Here is a 20074-nt window from a genome sequence, read left to right as displayed (position 1 = left end):
AGTCCTACCTGTAATTTTTTATTTTCAGAAAGAAACATTTAATAGGGGCTTAAAAACAGAAGCCATGTCTGTGTCTTGGGTGAGGATGAGACACGATGGTGGATCCCCTTGCCATTACTACTGAGACCCACGGCTTATAAGCCATCCTACCCAAAATTTTTTATTTTTATGTATTTACTTTTTGAGACAGGGTCATGTTCCATCACCTGTCGAGGCTCACTGCAGCCTTGACCTCCCAAGCTCAAGTGATCCTCCCACCTCAGCCTCCCCAGTGGCTGGGACTACAGGTGTATACCACAACACCCAGCTAAATTTTTTAATTTTTTGAGGAATCTTACTATTGCCCAGGCTGGTCTTGAACTCCTAGGCTCAAACAGTCCTCCCAATTTGACCTTCCAAAGTTCTGGGATTATAGGTTTGAGCAACTGTCCCTGGCCATTACTTATAATTTTTTAAATGAACATAATTGACACATGTCATAACAAAGACTGTCACATTTTAATATCTTTTCCTGACTCAGAATAAAACTACAACTAGAGAATTTGTCTTTATTTGTAAATGTATAACTTTATATATAAAGTAAATTGCACTCAAATTATTCCATAAATTTTGACCTTTTTTCTCATTGTAGTTCAATCTTAAATTTTATGAAATATATACAAGAATTTCTTTGCATAGATGGTCAATTTTTTTTCCAGTAGAATGATATTTTCCTTAAAATAATAAAAGAGTTCTCTGAGCTATTCACATGTTCACTATGGAATAAATTGCCTTTAAATGTAGATTACCAGCAGTCACCTTTTTAGTTGGTAGAAAATTGGGATGCAGTTCTAAACTTTACAAAAAAAAAAAACTCTAATTTTTTGATTACAAAACATGGCTGACTTCTTTTCACTCCACGTTATTGGGTTTTTTATAGGACTCTTTTTTTTTTTTGGAGACAAGAGTCTTACTCTGTCGCCCAGGCTGGAGTGCAGTGGCCAGATCTCGGCTCACTGCAACTTCCGCCTCCCAGGTTCAAGCGATTCTCCTGCCTCAGCCTCCTGAATAGGTGAGATTACAGGTGCGCACCACCACGCCCAGCTAATTTTTGTATTTTTAGTAGAGACAGGGTTTCACCATGTTGGTTAGGCTGGTCTCAAACTCCTGACCTCGTGATCTGCCCGCCTCGGCCTCCCAGAATGCTGGGATTACGGGTGTGAGCCACGCACCCAGCCAGGACTTGGTGTTTTAATCTGTACCCTGGGATTTTACATGATTTTTTTCCCCATCAGTTGAGATTTGATAATAGAATGAAGTTTAATTGTTTAGAGCAAATGCAATACAACCTGAATTCAGTCTTTTCTGTTTAATTATATACAAGAATTTTACCTATTACTATCTAGAATAGAATGTGAATCCTATGTAAATGAGCACTAAAGAATATTTGGATTACTTAGACAAGTTTTTTCTTTTAATGTATGTTAATTTTGTAAAGCTTGTGCTGCAAGTAATACAGGAAATATGTTCTTTGTTTTGTACTTGATTAGGTAGTTCAGCTACAGGAATGGGTGATTAAAAGCATCAATAATAATACTGCTATATGTGTAGAAGGAAAATTGATGTAAGTATAATATTTCAATATTCTTTTAATAAAACTTTAATTATGTGTAAGCACTTAAAAGGTGATGCATGAGAGATACCATCTTCCACAAAACAAAGACCTAATGAGGTTATGAACTGAAGGCAAAAAAGTAAAATTACTGTGCAGGTCCTAGCCACATTCATTGCTACCAGCTTTCTTGTTTTTGCATGTTTACTCAAGTTTTTTTAAAAATAGTGACAGTTCAAATTTGTATAGTGCTTTATTTTTTTCTGAAGTGCTAATAAGTGGACTGGTATTATCTGCTTAATTATATATAATCAGTTAATATTTACTACATGCATTTCAGTCCAGATTCTCACACCTAAATTGGGACAACCAGATATAAATTACTGATCCAGAAAAGGAATCAAAATTACTTAAAACTTTGCCATAAAGCTACATATTAAGTAATCATTGGCACTGTCTGGTTCTCCCTAAAGTGAGAGCATCATCAGGTAAGTGGGCTTTACCTAATTCTGCTACTTTCTTAGCACCATTTCCTATTCTTCAAGACCAGTTTCTTAGTGCTACAAATATTTGTAATAAAAGATTATAGCTTCTTCAGCCTGGGTGACAGAGCGAGACTCATCTCAAAAAAAAAAAAAAAAGTTGTAACTGTTTAAGGTACTTATATGTAAATTTGTAAGTTGTATGGTCCATTTTTTATCTGTCTGCCTTGTGCCTAATTCCTTACTACAAGATGATGCAGTGTAGATTACCTTTGTTGGAATTATGTTGCTGCTGCTTACTATTTGTATTACCTGGGCAAGTTACTTATCCCCTGTTAATCTGTTTCTTCATCTGTACAATGTGGATAATTGTATTATTTACCTTGTTAGTTGTGTTGAGGATTAAATGAAAGTCTAGAGAACAGTGCTTTCAGAGCGTTATTTAAATGTTTCTTAAATAAGTAAATAAAGCAAAAAAAGAACTGAAGAGAAGTAACACTGTATTAAGGTATATTGTATGCGTTTAATTGCAATTGACCAAAGTAAAGTAACTTGACTTCCTTATTGGTCATGCTTACCATTCGTATGTTTATTATTACTAGTTATCTGATGAATGGAACGGTGTTCATCATTTATTTAATACATCTTCATATGTTCTATTTCATATTCTTTAAAGAAATACGAAGAATAGATTATGGGTTTGTGATTTGATACCATAATTTGTTTTTTCCTACTTAAACCTCTTTTGGTACCTTCAAAAATGAAAGGTAAAAACATTTGACTGTATAGCAAGGGGGAAAAAAACCCAAGATTAGCTGAATCCAATCTACTTCTCTGCATAAAAGCTAACAAAGTATAGACCCTGAAAGAGAGGGACAGGGAAATCATTCTTTGGAAACTCAGCATCAGTTAAGCCGAAGCTTCAAGTGTTTATTGCCAGCATCAGATATTTAGACAAGGCCCTTGCCCCCTTACAATAATATTTTATAGGAGGAACATGGTTTGGCCACAGTATAGTTTTTTTGGTACATAACCTGAGGATTGCAATAGCCAAGCAGTTGAGTTCTGCTGTAATGTTTGGCCCTCAAATATTTTGTAATTAGACTAATAACATTGTTAGTGTTGCTGTAGCTAGAGTGTAAAATTATTTTCTGTTACAAGTTTGTATGTGAATATTTTAACCTTACCAAAACTATTTTTTTCTTTAGAGATATCAGTAATATATATTGGCACAGTAATGTAATTATAGAGCGGATTGAGCACAACAAACTTAGGACTTTATCAGGCAACGTTTATATATTAAAAGGCATGATAGACCGAATTTCCATGAAAGAAGCAGGTAAATGATTGTCGTTATTGATAAATTATTTTAAGAAGTAAAGCAGTTAACTATGTTTCTCACAGTAATATACTTTAACTTTTTAATTATTTTAAAATTATGAATAAATCTGAACCAAAAATTAAAACATAACTGATACTACATAAAACTTTCATTAAATTGATAATTTTTTTCTGATTTTTATCACTCTTATTGACAATTTTAAATAAGTTATGTGATTTGTGTGTTTGTGTGTGGTTTTTTTTTTAATTTTTTTTAGACAGAGTCTCGCTCTGTCACCCAGTCTGGAGTGCAGTGGCATAATCTCGGCTCACTGCAACCTCTGCCTCCAGGGTTCAAGTGATTGTCCTGCCTCAGCCTCCTAAATAGCCAGGACTACAGGTGACTGCCACAATGCCCGGCTAATTTTTGTATTTTTAGTGGAGATGGGGTTTCACCAGGCTGTTCCTGCACATGACCACTTCCAACATGGCACAAAAAAATGATGCAATGGCAACTGCAGCAGCTGTGGATAATTAAGCGTGGAGCATCACCCTGGTTCCATATGGCCAGTCCTTTCCATGCATAGGATCCACATATGCTCCCAGGGAATGGATACAGAAGTGTAAGAGGCTTGGGTTTTTTGTTTGTTTGTTTGTTTGTTTGTTTTTGTTTTTGTTTTTGAGACAGAGTCTTGCTCTGTCGCCCAGGCTGGAGTGCAGTGGTCCATCTCAGCTCACTGCAACCTCCGCTGTGCCACAATGCCCACCTGATTTTTGAGACAGGGTGTCACCATGTTGGCCATACTGGTCTTGAATTTGTGACCTCAGGTGTTCCATTTGTGACCTCAGGTGTTCCGTCTGCCTCAGCCTCCCAAAGTGCTGGGATTATCGGTGTGACCCACTGTGCCCAGCCTGTTTGGTGATTATTTAAAAATCAAATTCAGTACTCCTTATTTATAAGGAATTATGTTATAAGAATATAACTTAACTCCTTAATTCCTCCCTTTGTTAAAACTACCTGGCACAACCCCATTTCTTGCTGTAACCTGATTTTCTACCTATGCTTTGTACACAGCTGAATGTAACTGGAGAAAAGCACATCCAAGTAGTCTACTTTAAATTTATTTTACTAGCAAGAAGTCATAGTCCCTTAGTGATTTCTTGGTGCTGTTTGGTATCCTACCATATTTCCCTAATTCTCTCTCCCATCCTTCATGATGACTCCTTCATATTTTGAGAAGTCTCCAATACCTCCTCCTTTACCCTCTCTCGGGTGGGCAGAGTAGGGGAGAGAGCAGAACACCTGAGCAATCAGAAGGTTTGCAATCAGAGGATTTTTTTTAACCATATCTGCTCACCTGCTTGGATCAGCACCTGGTTTTGTTATGAATGAACTAACACGTTACTGTCTATGTCAGCCTCTCCATTTGTATACTAGCTCTCATTTTCTCTTTTACTCAAGGACATTATTCCAGTAATTCTCCCTTCTCTATTTCTTTTTTTAAAATCCCTCTTTTAACCACATTTCTCCTTTTAGCCACTATTGTTCTCATTTATAGCAAAACAACTCATAGTTTGTTTATATTTACTACTGTAAATCTAATTTTTCTTGAATTTTCTTTTTTTCTCGAACTCTTTTTAATCTCCAATTATTCACCGAAACACCCATATCAAGGTCACCAGTGGCCTCCATATTGCTACATTCAGTATACACTTAACAGAGTTCATCATACTTACCTCCCTGAAATACTTTATTTAGCTTCTTTAATACCATATTCCAATTTTTATGCTGCCTCACTGCCTGTTCCTTCTTAGTTTCTTTGTGTATTTCTCTGTTTCTTCTTTATATCTGCATAATGGGATAGCTTGGGGCTCTTTCTATTAATACACACTGTGGTGTGCTGATTCCTTTTAGTCTTTAAAATAGTTTATGTGATGATGAACACCAATTTTATACCTCAAACCAAGACTTCTCCCCTTAGTACCAGATAATTTTCCAACTGTTTATTTGACATCTCCACTAGGATGTCTGTAGGCATTTTGAACTTAATATATCTAAAACCTTATATTTTCCATTAAATTTGCTAAACTGATAGTCTTCCCCATCTTTCCATTTGTCCAGTGGTTAGCCAGAATTCTTAGAGGCATCTTTAAATTCTCAGTTTCTCTTGTATCCACATCGGTGTGTGTGTCAGTGTATCCTATTAATATATCTCCAAAATATATCCCAAACTCAGACCTCTGCAGCCTCATTATAGTCCAGACTTTCCTCATCTTTCATCCGGATCATTACAGTGGCCTTCTAACTGGTCTCATTCTTTGTCCCCTTGCTTTTCTCAAAATAGCAGTTTACTTTAGCAGTCCTATTAAAGTAAACTAGATCCTGTATCTCCTCTGCTTGGAATCTTTCCATAGCTTCTCATCTTGTCCAAAGTAAATGGCCAGTTCTATAAAATGACTCTAATAGTCTTGTATTATAATCTCTCACACTTCCTACTGCCTCTGTTACTCATCTGAGTGGCCCCCTAAGTCCTAACCCCTCCTTAGGCCACGTCAAGGATACTAGCCTCCTGATTGTTTCAGACAGGCCAGGTATACTCTTGTTTTTCACTTTCTGTTTTCTCTTTTTCCAGCATTCCTACCCTGTATTGCCACATAGTTTAGTCACTTTGTTCAAATGATGCTATTTCATTAAAGACTTCCCTGATTATCCTTTTTTAAATTTCTGTTCACCCCTCTACTCCTCCATGAACATGCTGATATCCGTATCTACCTTCCCTGCATAACCATCTAACAAACAAGTTATTGTACTTGTTGGTTAGCTTTCTTTATCCACACTATAAGGCAAATTCCATGAGGATGGGAGTTTTTGTCTGCTTAGTTTACTGCTGAATTCTGAATATCTATAATAGTGCCTGGCACATATTAAGCAATAAGTACATATTTTTTAAATGATTTAATGAATTAATGATATCGCTTTAAAATTCAAGACTTTTTAATACATTTTTGTTGTTGTTGTTTATCCTTAAATAGGGTATCCTAACTATCTCATAAGGAAATTTATGTTTGGATTTCCAGAAAATTGGAAAGAGCACATCGATAATTTTCTAGAACAATTAAGGTAAAATGTTCTATGTTTTTAGAAGTCAACTTTATTGAGGTGTAATTTACATTTAATGATATGCGTGTCACCATGTCCAGCTAATTTTTGTATTTTTAATAGAAATGGGGTTTTGCTGTGTTGGCCAGGCTGGTCTCAAACTCTTGGTTGCAAGTGATCTGCCCACCTCAGCCTCCCAAAGTATTGGGATTACAGGTGTGTGCCACTGTGCCTGGCCTGAGGTATAATTTACATTTAATTAAATGCACCTGTTTTAGGTATTTGTTTGAAATGCCAGTTTTGAAGTTTGCTTTGGTCTGTGAAACATTTCCGCAGCAGTAACATTTTACTAGAACTTCTGTCATATTCAGTAAATCTCAAAGGAAAATAAAACTTTTGACATATGTCAAAGAGTAATTCCTAATCTTCTGCCCTTCAAGAGGCATGCAGTTATTAAATACTAGTGTACAGTTCTTGCTTCTCCTTTTTTTTTTTTTCATTCATTTTCTCGGTAGTTATGGAGTCTGCTACTTAATAGCCACCGTAGTTGATGCTGGCAAAACAAAGAAGAATTTGATTACTTCTTGCCCTTTTGGAGCACATAGGGGAGACAGTTTAAACTTAATCACAGCACAGATGCAATAATTGATAACAGGGGCGGGCAGGTTTTTTCTGTAAAGGAAGTATTCTGCAAAAATAATATTCTGGCAGGCATATTGCGTCTATTGCAGCTATTCAACTCTTGCCTTTGTAGCAGAAAAGCAGCCGTAGATAATATATACATGAGTGAGCATGGCAGTGTTTTAATAAACTTTATTTATAAAAACAGGCAACTGGCAGTTGTCTGGTAGTTTTCCTGTATCATTAAGTAGGAATTATAAGAGCATATAGTAGAAAGCAGTTAGGAGATCATATTTGAGTCCTTTGACTTAAGTTGTTACACCCCCGAGTTCTTTGTGAAGGAGGGAGTGGGAGCCATGAAGGATTAATAATGTAAGATTAAAGATACCCTGCCTGGGTGGAAAGAGCTTTCTGTAAAGGATTTTTGTTTGTTTATGAAAGGGTTTTTTTGTTGGTTTTTTTTGAGAATCAGTATTAAGGAAAAATAATTGCTTTTAGGGCTGGTGAAAAGAACAGGGAAGAGGCCAGAAAAAAACAGAAAACTGAAAGATCTGTTCCTGACATAAGAAAATCAATGAAAAATGGTACACGAGAAAACCAAACAGATACCATTCAAAGAGCCACCACCACTTACGATCTTGATTGTGATAACCCAGGTATGTTTTGTCTTTACTTCTCTGTTGGTACAGTGGTAAATTCTTCCATGATCTTACATTGTTTATTGTTTGTAATGTGTAGAGTATTATATTCTTTGAGTTATACTGCCCCAAAATTCTTGCTCCTTCACTACAAAATGAGAAATAACTACAATGCAGATTGACCATAGTCAGCATTCAGCTTGCTTCATTAAATATCACCTATGGCTGGGTCCAGTGACTTATGCCTGTAATCCCAACACTTTTGAGAGGCTGAGGTGCGAGGATTGCTTGAGCCCAGGAATTCAAGACCAGCCTGGGCAACATGATGAGACTCTGTCTCTACTAAAAGTCAAAAAAATTAGCCACACGTGGCAGCACATGCCTGTGTTCCCATCTTCTTGGCTAAAGTTGAAGGATCGCTTGAGCTCAGATGGTTGAGGCTGCAGTGAACCTTGTTTGCACTGCTGGACTCTCCAGTTTGGGCATCAGAGTGAGGCCCTGGCTCAATAATATTCATAATCATCTTTTTATTAATCAGAATACCAAAAACACTGTGATAAACATATTAATGAAAGATGATTGTTCTTTCAGTTTCCTTGACCCAAAGTGTTTAAACTGCCAACCTACCTCAAACCTATTGTAAAGACACATTTTTGTGCTAAATTTCATTCCTCCAAATAGGCAAAATCTGCTTCCTTTTGTGGAGGAAATGAAATTCAAGAAAATGGTTTCCTTGAATGACTGTTTTACAAGAATAGATTGCAGAACTGTTCTTTTTTTTTTTCCCCCTCTTTTTTTTTATTGACACGGAGCCTCCCTCTGTCATCAGGCTGGAGTGCAGTGATGCGATCTCGGCTCACTGCAACCTCCACCTCCTGGGTTCAAGTGATTCTCCTGCCTCAGCCTCCTGAGTAACTGGGACTACAGGCGTCTGCCAACACGCCTGGCTAATTTTTGTATTTTTAGCAGAGACAGGGTTTCACCGTGTTGGCCAGGATGGTCTCGATTTCTTGACCTCATGATCTGCCCACCTCAGCCTCCCAAAGTACTGGGATTACAGGCGTGAGCCACCATGCCCAGCTTTCCTCTTTTTTTTTTTTTTTTTTTTTTTTTTATAAGGAGACCAGCTAGCCAGAGCAGAACTGTTCTGTATCAGGTCTTTGCCAACACTATAATCTGCTTCACCTGTATAAAAATGTATGAACATGTCTGGGCGCTGTACTCACACCTCTAATTCTAGCACTTTGGGAGGCCAAGGTGGGTGGATCACCTGAGGTCAAGAGTTTGAGGCTAGCCTGGCCAACATGGTGAAACCCCATCTCTACTGAAAAAATGCAAAAATTAGCTGGGCATGGTGGCAGGTGCCTGTAATCCCAGCTACTTGGGAGACTGAGGCAGGAGAATCACTTGAACCAGGGAAGCAGAGGTTGTAGTGAGCCGAGGTTGCACCACTGCACTCCAGCCTGGGCAACAGAGTGAGACTCTGTCTCAAAAAATAAAAAAAAAGTATGAACATTAATATTAACTTACAGCTCTTTGTAAACAATATAGATGAGTAAAAGTTACAGAAATATGTTGTAAACATTTCTGCTGATTTTACCTTGACCTTGTAAGCAAGAGCTTTATAGAACTTCGAAAAACTTAAAAAAGAGTTCAGGAATCCTTCTACCAAAAACATAGCACCATACTGGATATAAATGTACCTCTATCCTATTCTAACCACTCCCCAACCCCCATTTGAACTTCCACCCTTGAAACAGCTTATCCTTTCTAATGCAGAGAACACTGTTTAAGGAATAACTTAAATATGTAGATGACTGCCTCCCTAGAGCTAGCAAAAAGTCACTTACCATTGCTCTAGTTCCTTCTCAGTCCTTCCTCTTTTTATCAAAAGTCATCCTATTTTCCCCAAATTAGGCATATTGCTTATTGTTATTGCTGGAACATCTTGAGTATGCTGGAATCTTGGGTATTCAGCATGTGCAATCTACTTTTTTACAACTAAAACAAGAAAATCTTTGAAAGTATAGCTCACTTTTAATTATTTGTTAGTCTTTAGTCTTGGTTCTTATCATCTACCCCATTTCACTTAGTGCCAGCACTTACTAGGGATTTGAGCTTAATTGTGAATATTATCAGTAAAGTGTTTAAGAAAACTAGTGGCAAGAGAAATTAATTCAAATTTAAAAGACTAAAGTTTGGTGAATTATTTTACATATCAGTTGTGTCCATAGGAAAAACACTCAGCTTTATTTATTTATTTATTTATTTATTTATTTTGAGACAGGGTCTTGCTCTCCATCCCAGGCTGGAGTACATGGTACACTGCAGCCTTGACCTCCTTGGTTCAAGCCATCCTCCCACCTCAGCCTCCAAAGTAGCTGGGAATACAGGGATACAGAACTGCACCTGGCTTTTTATTTCTCATAGAGATGGGAGCCTACTGTGTTGCCCAGGCTAGTCTCCTACTCCTGGCCTCAAGCAGCCCTCCCCTCTTGGCCTCCCAAAATGCTGGGATTATAGACATGAACCATTGCACCTGGCCTCAACATTTTTAAAATGCTTTCCATGAACTCTGGTCTATGTAAAGTTGTAGAAACTTAGAGATGAATACAACATGAAACCTCTTGCCCCCAGGGATCTTAGTTTAGGGGCAGATATTACTGTATTGTTATGGTTGCGTCATTTTTCTAGTATGATTCATTAAATCTTTGTTTAATGAAACTGTTAGGCTCTATCTTCATATCACATAAATTTTGAGTGGTGATTGGAGCTATTAATAATTTTCATATCATTACATTTTGCATGAAAAAAACAAAACCACATCTAACATTAAATAGCTAAGGTTATGTAAAGATACTAACCCATGTTAATTTAAGATAATGTAATTGTATGTACGTGTTTTAATGATTTGCGTAAAAAGTACTTGTGTATCATAGTGTCACTCATAGAGCACTTTATCTCTGTTATTACACTTACAAGAATATATGATAAATGACCTATCATAATAGAAGCCTCCTTCATTATATGGTAATATTTTCAAGAGCAAGGACTAGTCAGTACATCTTTAAAGTATAGATTCCAGAAGAATAACAAAAAATGTTTTTATACTTTTTATGAATTTGTTTTAACTTATCTAGAATTCCAGCTAACTGTTTGTTGAACATATATACTGTATAATTTAGTTTTGCTCAAAATTTTAATTAGCAGAAATTTAGTTATACATTGGAATACATAAACAAGTTGAAACATAATTCTTCATATGTGAAGAAATAGGAGAGGAACAATTACTAGCTTTCTGTTTTGTTGATGTGCAGTTAGGATGAATTTTTACTCACAAAATAGATTAACCTTATCTTTAGATGTGACAAAGGAGATCCAAAACCAAGGGTCATGCATAATATGGCTGTCTAGGTTTTTTTATTTTTTTTATTTTTATTTTTGAAGAAAAGTGATTTGAACCAAATATAGCCCTATATAGAGTGATTCTGTCCAAATAAAATTGCTTTATATCATAGTCAAATTATAACAAATATTTGTGACATTAATTAGACAGATTTTTTTTCAAAATTATTATTATTTCTGAGAGTGTTGCTCTGTCACCCAGACTGGAGTGCAGTGGCACAATCATAGCTCACTGCTGCCTCGACCTCCCTGGCTCAAGTGATCCTCCCACTTCACACTTTCAAGTATTTGGGACCATAGGCATGCGCCAGCCTTTTATTTTTTGTAGAATCAATGTATCACTATTTTGCCTAGGCTAGTCTTGAACTACTGGGCTGAAGCACCCCTCCTCCCATGGCCTCCGAAAGTGCTGGGATTAGAGCTGTGAGCCACCACACCTAGCCTCAAAGTTAATTCTTCATGTAGAAAAGCAGCTTACCTTTTATGTAATCATTGATTGAGATCTCCATCTTTGCATTCATAGAACTGAAGAATAATAAGCACAGTGAGTTGCCAGGGGCTACAGAATTAAACGTGTGCTACAGTAATTGCCAAAGTAAACCATCATTAAGGTTCCCAGATGACCAAATAAATAATACCATTCAAAATGAAGGAGGATATGACTTATCTAATCAGGTAAGGCTTTGTTGTACACTGCATAGCATAAGTTGATATTTAGAGGGGTGATTTACTACTGAAAAGGTTTGGGACCATATCAGGGACGTGAGGGGGGTGTGTGTGTGTGTGTGTGTGTGTGTGTGTGTGTGTGGTTTGGGGGGGTGTGTGTGGTTTGGGACCGTGTGTGTGGGGGGGGGGGTTTGGGGGGGTGTGTGTGGTTTGGGACCATATCAGGGACATGAGTTCTGTGTGTGTGTGTGTGCGTGTGAGTGTGTGTTTATGAGACGAGTTGCCCTCTGTTGCCCAGGATGTAGTGTAGTGACATGATCTCTGCTCACTGTGACCTCTGCTTCCTAGGTTCAATTGATTTTCCTGCCCCAGCTTCCTGAGTAGCTGGGACTATAGGCGCATACCACCATGCCCGGCTAATTTTTGTAGTCTTAGTAGAGACAGAGTTTTACTATATTGGCCAGGCTGGTCTAGAACTCCTTACCTTGTGATCCACCCACCTCGGTCTACTGAAGTGCTGGGGATTATAGGCATGAGCTGCGCTCTTCCATGAGTTATGTTTTTTAAGTATCTGCTTTTCATTAACTTGACTGAATGTCTTGATATTTATTTTCCCTGTCTCTCATTGACAGAATGCAGGCAACAATAAAAGTTTTAGTTTTTAGAGAAAAGCTTAAATTAAATAAAGTGTATTTTTAAAAGCACTTGAAAAACCACAAAATATTAAATTAATAAAAAAACTACGTAGGTTAATGGATACCCATATGTTGCCCATAGCGTTCAAGCTCTGGCAAATGAGTTTCTGAATGTGTCCACTAGTGAAATTTGTGGAACTGTAAGTACCTAAAAATTTGTATGCTTGATGTATACTATGAAAATGCTTCAGATCATATTTAGGTAGTAGTTTTGAAATAAAAGCTAATTATGTTTTTGTTTTGAAGGAATTAATTGGAAAAAAAGAACATAAAATGTCTTCAAAGAAACTAAAAAATGGTGAAAGAACAAATGAAAGGTTAATAAAAAGTCAGAAGCAAGGTAATGTATTTTTCATGGTTTTTTAATGATAAGCAGAAAGCTACTATTTGAAATGTTTTTATATGATAAAAGTGATCTTGTAATTTCCTACTGTAAAATGGCAAATTATTTAATGGTTTTAAATGTTTGGTTTTGTTATTTTTACATAAGATGATTTGCGTAATAAAATAACCATTTAAATGCCACCTGTACTTACAGGTTTGGGCTCTTTAATCTGGGTACTAAAAGATTTGTTTAGATCACAAAATTATCATTTAAAATACGCTTACAGGAATGTATAAAGACTGAATCCTTTTATGAATTTAATACAATAATTTTGTTTAAGTGTGGATTTTCAGAGTGATTTAATTGGAATCCTGCAGGCCATAATTTAGAGCCTTTCCTCTAAACGTTAGCAAGTTTACAATTTCATGTTCGGCTAAAGCCATTAGTTTTATAGCATTTTTTCAGTTTTATTTCTTGTAAGTGAAAAGTGAAAGTGAAGAACGTTTATTTGTTTGAAGAAGAAGATAGGAAAGCGATGCTACTTAGATTAGTTTATGCAAATTGGGTTAAAGTATCCAAGACAGCTGGATCTTTATTAAATGGTTTATTAAAATTAACAGATATTCTGAATGGAAGTATTGTTCAGAATTAGAATGTTGAAAATTTTCAAATTCCCAGCTGAACATCTGAATTGGATTTGTATAAGGAATTAGAAGAAAATACTTCTCTCATAATTTGAAGATATATGATGCGAGTAGAAAATCTTGCAGAAACTTTCTAAGTTATTTTGATTAGTACCTTTTTCCATGGGTTATAATTGAGGCTTCTTTTCTCCCCAGCATTTAGTATTATCTATCAGTCTCATTTTGTCAGTCATCTTGTAAACAATGGCACATAATATGTGGAGGTTATAATATGTTTCTATGACAATTGGTGGGATGATTTGCAGTTTACATGTATTTCTGATTACAATTGGATAGGTCAGTTTCAGTTAGTTTGACTTCTCATTACTTAGGTTTTGAATTGGTGAATTGTTGTCATTTTAATTTGTTTTCTTTAGTGACAAGGTATAATCTCAGGTTCTGTTTTTCTTGTTCTGTACTTCATGGCATTTGGGAGGATTCAGTTTTGGTATGTTTCTTTAACACATCATTGGCAATGAAAGTGGAGCCATGCAGATGGAGTTCCATGATTTCCTAACTAGCATAACTCATATAATACATACTTAGTAAGGTTTCAGTGACTCTGCTGGATTTCTTGTATCTTCTGAATATTTTACCTCCAGGGCATTGATTTAACAAGTATTTACTTACTGTCTACTGTATATGTGAAAGGCTCCATACTCACTCCAGCAAAAAAAAATCAAAACATAAAGATAAAGTTCTAACCATTAATAATTTTTTCCAGTCTGATTGAAAGACAAGTGTGCAATTATAGTACCAGACTCACTGTCAAACATGGCATTATTTTAAAGTATTCTGGAAACTTGCAGGAGAGCTTTCATTCAGTATAGGGAATATGTACAAGTTTGTACACTAGGTGGGTTAGAGAATAAAACTGAAGTAAGTAGTGATTTTGTTCATAGATGAGTGAAGAACATTCTTCTCTTCCCTCCCCCCCCTCGCCTCCCCTCCCCTCGCCTCGCCTCCCATCCCCTCCCCCTCCCCCCTCCACCTCCCCCATCTCCCCTCTCCCCTCTCCATTCTCCCCTCTTCCCTGTCCCCTTTTCTCTCTTCTCTCTTCTCTCTTCTCTCCGATGGAATCTTGCTTTGTCACCCAGGCTGGAGTACAGTGGCACAATCTCGGCTTGCTGCAACCTCTGCCTCCCAGGTTCAAGTGATTCTCCTGCCTCGGCCTCCTGAGTAGCTGGGACTAGAGGCACTTGCCACCACATCCAGCTAATATTTTGTATTTTTTAGTAGAGACAGGGTTTCACCATGTTAGCTAGGATGGTCTCAATCTCCTGACCTCATGATACGCCTGCCTCAGCCTCCCAAAGTGCTGGGATTACAGGCGTGAGCCACCGCGTCTGGCCAGAACATTTTCAAAGCAGAGTGAACAACATTAATGAAAGTTAAGAACCAAGAAAATTTGAAAAATAGCAAGTGATGTAGTTCTAAACGTAGAATATAGTTGAGATTTTGAGAACATTTAGAGATTGGAACTATGTTGAAGGCCAGGCAGAGGAGCTTATTTATATGTCTACTAGAATACTGTGAGAAGTCACTGACAGGTTTGTATGAACAATAGTATATGTTTATAATTGAAGGGACAATGGTCTGAATAGACCTGGGCTTCAGAAAGATTAATATGACAGGAGGGTATATAGTGTAGATTGGGGATAAAAATGGTATATTGTGAAAATATATTTTCTTTGCTTATATTTGTTTATAGCTAATTTGAGATTTTGGTCTTTGGTTTTTGTCTTACAAAATTAAAGAGACAACTGAAGAATCGGATATATCCATTGACATTCTAACCTCAAGGGAACAGTTTGTCCCAGATGAAGAAGAAAAATACATCACCATCAATCAGAGAAAAGCTTATATTTTAGTAACTCCACTTAAATCTAGAAAAGTGATAGAGCAAAGATGCATGAGGTATAATCTGTCCTCTGACACCATTAAAGCAGTAACAGATTTTGTAATGCCAGAGCATCAAAAAGAAAGTCCTGTCAACAAGTCCATGGGGACTTCAGAAAATACACCTGAAGGTCATAAAAGTAAAAAGAAGGAAGATTGCAATGAACGTCATTTATTTAGTGTCAGCAAGAAAATAAAAATATCTAACCTTGAAAAGGAACAAATCCTCACCTCTGACTCTAAGAAAAATGCCAAGTTGTTACCAAAATTGAAGAAAATAGAAAATCAGGTAGCTATGTCATTTTATCAGCATCAGTCCTCACCAGATTTGTCAAGTGAAGAAAGTGAAACAGAAAAGGAAATTAAAAGGAAAGCTGGAGTTGTTAAGAAAACCAATGCAAGAAATACCAAAGAAGCAGTGGTTCACCTGAGAAAGAGCACAAGAAATACCACAAGTAATATTCCAATGATTTCAGAACCTGAAACTGAAGAAAGTGAAAATGAATTTTATGTCAAACAAAAGAAAGCTAGACCTTCTGTCAAAGAAACTCTTCGGAAGTCTTGTGTTAGGAAAGAGTTTCCAGTTACTGAGGCAATAGGAGCTGAGAAGTCAAATATGTATTCCTTAGAATGTTTACCTGGTTTAATTCAGGATAAGGAATGGAATGAGGAGGAGTTACAGAAACTTCATTGGTGAGTATTTAGATTTGATTCTGAAATACCTAAAGAGCAGCCATAAAACAGTTAAAGTCATAAAAACTGCAATAAGGGGTTGAATTAATAACTTCTGACAAGTAGCATGGAAGATGTCACCCCAAAAAATGGGGAGAAATTACAGTTTGTACAGAGAATGGAGATAGAATACAGATAACTTCTAGTGGTATTTCGTGGTCATCTCTAATGTGAGGAAAGCCTATGTATGAGGAAAGCAAAAGTGACTTTCTTTTCATTCCCATGTAATATTTCAAGGTAGCCAAATGGTACTCTCTCACATTGCTTCATAGTTTAAGAAATGGTTTATAATTAACTTTACTATTATAAAAGCATAAAGCTGAATTCAGATTTGCAGATTACTTAATGTAGCCTTTTTCCTTTCATTTATAGGGAATAAAACAGAGTTTCAAATTGATGTTTTTTTCCAAGGTTTTATACTTAGAACAGAAATTCAAGTAAAGTTCAGTTAAGAACCTGCTCTTTCTCCAACTCCATTAGCTCTGTGCCTTAAGAAAAAAAAAAAGAACCTGCTGTTTCATTCATTCATTCAACATTGACTTATTGGGTACTTCCTATATACTAATTAGTTTGGAACGTTTGGAGATACAGAAATAAAATAGACAAGGTTCTTTTCCTCAAGGAGCAATTTAATAGGGAAGATATATAATACAAAAGTAATCCAGTAAATAAAAATAACTAATAAATTGTGATACATTCTGTGAAAGAGGCAAACATGAAGCTGATATGGGGAACTGTAGGTAGTGTTATCAGGAAAGCTTTCTTTTGGTTGATGTTACTTAAATGGAGATCAAAGGATTATATGGTGTCACTCATATGAACAACTAGAGAAACCGCATTCCAGGAACAGAGAACAACCTAAACAAAGGTCCTAATGCTAGAAAAATGTTGATACGGGAGGAACTAACATAAGACTACTGTTACTGAGCATAATCAGTTGTAGGGGAATGGCTTGAGGTGTGAGCAGAAAGAGGCTATGACTATATTGGGCACAACCTTCTGGGTCATGCTTAAGAGTTTTTCTTTTGATTTTAGGTGTAATAAAAAGACATTTAAGGATGGCATGATACAGTTTAAGAAGATTTCTTTGGGGAGGTAGACAAGGCATTAATTGTGGGGTTATTGGAGTAGTCCATTGTGGTCTGCACTGATATGGGAGCTGTAAAGATGGAGAAAATCAGATTAAATCTAGCAATATTTGTACAGTATCAAATACAAACTCTACCAATTGTGTGGCACCTGACCTAAATAACTTGGTAGATGGTGGTGTGGGAAATATTTGAGGAAAGGATAAGTTGAGATTGGGAATTGAGCTTCTTTTTAGACATGTTCTATTTGGATTGTCTGTTAAGAGGCAGGTTTCAGTGAGTTCTAGGCTACAATATAACTTTATTAAGCATAAAGATGGTATTTGAATCCAGTAGATTGAAATGATGAGAAAATATAAGGAGATGGTGTAAAGAGAACAAGGGCATAGGCCGGGTGCGATGGCTCATGCCTGTAATCCCAGCACAGCACTTTGGAGGCCGATGTCAGTAAATGCAAATTACTGACATCTCAGACTTGCTAAATTGAAATCTTCAGGAGTAGAGTCTATCTGCTTATGTTACTTACTCATTTGCTTGTTTGCATTTTTGTTGTAGGCTCCTCAAGTGATTCTCAGTTACAGCCCACTGCCTTGTACCCCTCATAATGATTGTAACTAAATAAGGTAGACAGATATTTAGCACATAATCATTGTAGGAAATTTATAAAAATAATATATATATATCAGGGCAGTCTCATCTAATTTAAGCCTGGTACTTGAACTAAGATCTGAAGGATAAATAAGAATTATTTAAGCCACCTTAGATAAAACAATGTACAAGTAGGAATTAAAGGAGCATATTTAGAAATACCGAAAGGATGGGGGTGGAGGTGTGCACCTGTAGTGCCAGCCATGTATTAGTCCATTCTTGCATTGCTATAAAGAAATACCTGAGACTGGGTAACTTAAAAGAGGTTGGCCAGGCATGGTGGCTAACGCCTGTAATCCCAGCACTTTGGGAGGCTGAGGCGGGCAGATCACGAGGTCAGGAGTTCAAGACCAGCCTGGGCAGCATGGTGAAACCCTGTCTAGTAAAAATACAAAAAATTAGCCAGTCATCGTGTTGCATGCCTGAAATCCCAGCTACTTGGGAGGCTGAGGCAGGAGAATCACTTGAACCCAGGAGGTGGAGGTTGCAGTGAGCCAAGATCATACCTCTGCACTCCAGCTTAGGCAATAGAGCGAGACTGTCTCAAAAAAAAAAAAAAAAAGAAAAGAGGTTTATTGGCTCATGATTCTACTGGCTGTTCAGAAAGCATGATGCTGGTATCTGCTTGGCTCCTGCGGAGGCCTCAGCAAACACAGTCATGGCAGAAGGTGAAGGGAGGACAGGCACATCACATGGTGAAAGCAGAAGCAAGAGAGCGAGGGGCGAGGTGCTACACACTTTTAAATGACCAGATTACACGAGAACTCATTATCACGAGTACTGTACCAGGAGGGATGGTGTTAAATAATTCATGAGGAATCTGCCTCCATGATCCAGTCACCTTCCCCTAGGCCCCACTTCCAATACTGGGGATTACATTTAGATATGAGACTTGGGTAGGGACACGTATTTAACCTATATCAATAAATAATCATTTAAGCCAAAGATTCAAGACAAATGGACCTTACAATAGCATACACAAAAGTAGAAAGGAAGAGACCATATTTAGAAATACTGAAAGAATGGGTGTGGGGTATGTGCCTGTAGTGCCAGCCAGTAAGGAGGCAGAGTCAGGAGGATTGCCTGAGCCTGGAAACTGGAGGCGACATTGAGCTATAATAGACAGTCCTAGACTTAGAAATTAGCTACACACACAAATAGGGAAGCTTAAGTTCCCAAGTCTTTCTAGTTTTTCACTTTAGAACACCTGTGGAATGATTAAGTATGTAAGATTCATTAACAAGTATTTAATGCTCATAAGTATTCTTTTCTGCATGGAATATATGCTGTGGTCAACTGGTAGCTGTTCATAAGAGCTGATTGTTACATTTTGGGGAATTTTAAAAAGTGAGTGTTAAAGTCATTAAAAATTATATAAACTTGTAATTAAATTATTTAAAACATAATGCTCAAAACTCATTACTTCCTAATTATTTTACATTTTATTATGTATGCTCTTGAGGCTCTTCACCTTTCTTGTATGGTGGAAATACTATATATATAATTGTGTGCTATTACACATTTTTTATCAATTCCATAGTCAGTGACATGTTGGTAGCTTGAAATCAACCACAGTGGGAGTATTTACCCTGTGGAAATCGTCAGACTCTGTAAAAAAGGAAGGGCTATTTAACCCCAGAGAGCTGATTAAAAATTTTCTTGCATACTGCTACATGAAACCAATATCTACTAATTGGAATCCAAGTAAAAATAAAAATATTTTGTCAAAGAAACATAAAAATAAAGACTTGGTACTGTTGAAATAACATTGTTAATATCACCTTTAGGCTAATTAATGAGTTACATAGATGTTTTCTGGCTAAATAGTCAATCTAACCACTATACGTAAAATCTTTTTCTGGGGAGAGTAGGAGTGGTAATGTGTATATCAGGTTCTAAATCATTTACAGAGGAACTTGTAGAATGTAACTCAGACGTTAAATTAGGGACTTCCTTACAGTTTTCTCTATTTCTGTTTGCATTTTCCTTAAGAGAGCATGTATCTAAAATACTGAGTTCTACAAAGTATAGCAGAATGAAAGCAAGCATAAAACTTTTTAATACCTTATAACCTAGACTGTGTAAGAGAACTAAAAGCTTATTGTCCAATATACTTATCACCAGTAAGCTTTAAGGTAACAGGGTAGAAAATTTAGTCATGCCGGAATCTCCCAAAAAACT

At 36.7% G+C, this 20074-nt stretch overlaps 1 protein-coding gene across 6 annotated transcripts in view; it reads left to right on the top strand.

Annotated features, from left to right (window-relative positions):
- The window catches only part of MIS18BP1 (MIS18 binding protein 1), a 69517-nt gene that overhangs the window by 16769 nt on the left and 32674 nt on the right, over positions 1-20074 (top strand). For all 6 annotated transcript variants that reach the window (XR_004258591.1, XM_032244505.1, XM_032244504.1 and 3 more), the window contains exons 5-11: positions 1530-1603; positions 3282-3412; positions 6427-6514; positions 7613-7770; positions 11681-11832; positions 12765-12858; positions 15284-16118. Coding sequence is in view for 5 of the 6 variants with exons in the window: in XM_032244505.1 (XP_032100396.1) it covers positions 1530-1603; positions 3282-3412; positions 6427-6514; positions 7613-7770; positions 11681-11832; positions 12765-12858; positions 15284-16118 (1532 nt within the window). In the remaining variant the exon portion in view is untranslated. The remainder of the gene's footprint in view (positions 1-1529; positions 1604-3281; positions 3413-6426; positions 6515-7612; positions 7771-11680; positions 11833-12764; positions 12859-15283; positions 16119-20074) is intronic.

The sequence above is a fragment of the Sapajus apella genome, unplaced genomic scaffold (assembly GCF_009761245.1).
Source record: "Sapajus apella isolate SASKATOON/1434 unplaced genomic scaffold, GSC_monkey_1.0 scaffold55, whole genome shotgun sequence".
Classification (NCBI taxonomy): Eukaryota; Metazoa; Chordata; class Mammalia; order Primates; family Cebidae; genus Sapajus; species Sapajus apella.
The sequence above is the reverse complement of the archived record's forward strand: the minus strand, read 5'-3'. Positions and strand labels throughout refer to the sequence as shown.